Source organism: Galeopterus variegatus, unplaced genomic scaffold (assembly GCF_000696425.1).
Source record: "Galeopterus variegatus unplaced genomic scaffold, G_variegatus-3.0.2 Scaffold3336, whole genome shotgun sequence".
Classification (NCBI taxonomy): Eukaryota; Metazoa; Chordata; class Mammalia; order Dermoptera; family Cynocephalidae; genus Galeopterus; species Galeopterus variegatus.
In genome coordinates, this window is record NW_007729447.1 from 128,397 (window position 1) to 129,610 (window position 1,214).

General features: G+C 51.5%; 1 protein-coding gene across 1 annotated transcript in view; it reads left to right on the top strand.

Annotated features, from left to right (window-relative positions):
- Positions 1 to 1,214, top strand: part of CAPN8 (calpain 8) — a 70,449-nt gene that overhangs the window by 32,462 nt on the left and 36,773 nt on the right. The window contains exon 5 of the mRNA XM_008584695.1: positions 806 to 974. Within this exon, the coding sequence (XP_008582917.1) occupies positions 806 to 974 (169 nt within the window). The remainder of the gene's footprint in view (positions 1 to 805; positions 975 to 1,214) is intronic.

A 1,214-nucleotide genomic window follows, 5' to 3' on the forward strand; every position in this document is an offset into this window, starting at 1 on the left:
AAGGCTCTCACCCACCCCTCCCCTAACGCCTCCCCACCCCAGACTCGGGGCATCATGGGCCGCCATGGGTGGGAGAGAAAGCATCTCTCAGTAATGAAGAGAAACAGAAATCTGGGCTTGGAGCTTGAAATCTCAGCTCTGTCCCACCTGGACGTGTGGATGAGCCACCTCCCCTCTTGGGGCTGTAGCTTCTTCCTCTTTCAAACCCCAAGGCAAGTTCTTAGGCAAAGTGAATTTTTAAAAGAATGATGAAGAACAATAAATAATAATAATAACAATAAAATAAATATACTTAGAAACCAAACTCAACGAAGTTTCTACCCTTCCCTCAGAAGTCGTTCTCCTTCCCACTGGCATTTGATGTTCAAAGCTTCTTTCGGGTTCTTTTAATCAGTTTCATTTACTGATGCCCTTTTCTGCAGCCCAAGTTCCTTTCCAGTCCTGTTTCCAAAGCAAGCCTCAGCAGATGCCTCTCAGCCTTGAGGGAGGGTCCCCCTCATCCCCACCAGCCCCCAGAAACCCAAGCAGCTGGGGTCAGCTCTGGAAGTTGCCCTTGGCTGTGTAGAGGAGAGAGTGGGTAGCTTGGAGAGAGGTTGTCTGATGTCCGTACCCAGTAGAGTGCTGAGCTGGCTGCATAAAACAGTGGCTTAAGGTGCTGTCCCATAGGCAAAATTGGCAAAGGGCCCTCCTTTACCTTCCAGACCACGATATGTCCTTGCACCGCCCCTGTCCCCAGCCCCTGTGGTCCCCTCTCTGGCATTGCTAATGGCTGTGGATGGTGCATGTTTTGCTTCTTTCCCAACAGGCTCAATGGTTCTTATGAGGCTCTTGCTGGAGGGTCCACAGTGGAGGGGTTTGAGGATTTCACGGGTGGCATCTCTGAGTTTTACGACCTGAAGAAGCCTCCAGCCAACCTGTATCAGATCATCCGGAAGGCCCTCCGTGCTCACTCTCTGCTGGGCTGCTCCATCGATGTGAGCCAGATGGCTTCTCTCTGTTCCCTCTCTCACGTGTGGTGGGGAAGGGACTGGACAGGGACGAGAAGGTGGGAGAGCTCCAGGCCAGGGCAGAGTCTGGAACTTAATGGGCCAGTCTGGAGACATATATGGGTCTGGGCACATAGGAGCTGGTTAAGACCTAATTAGTGGGTAGGAACTAGGATTAGTTGCTTTATAGGAGCCCCAATTTCCCCCTAACTGTTAGAGCCCATTTAG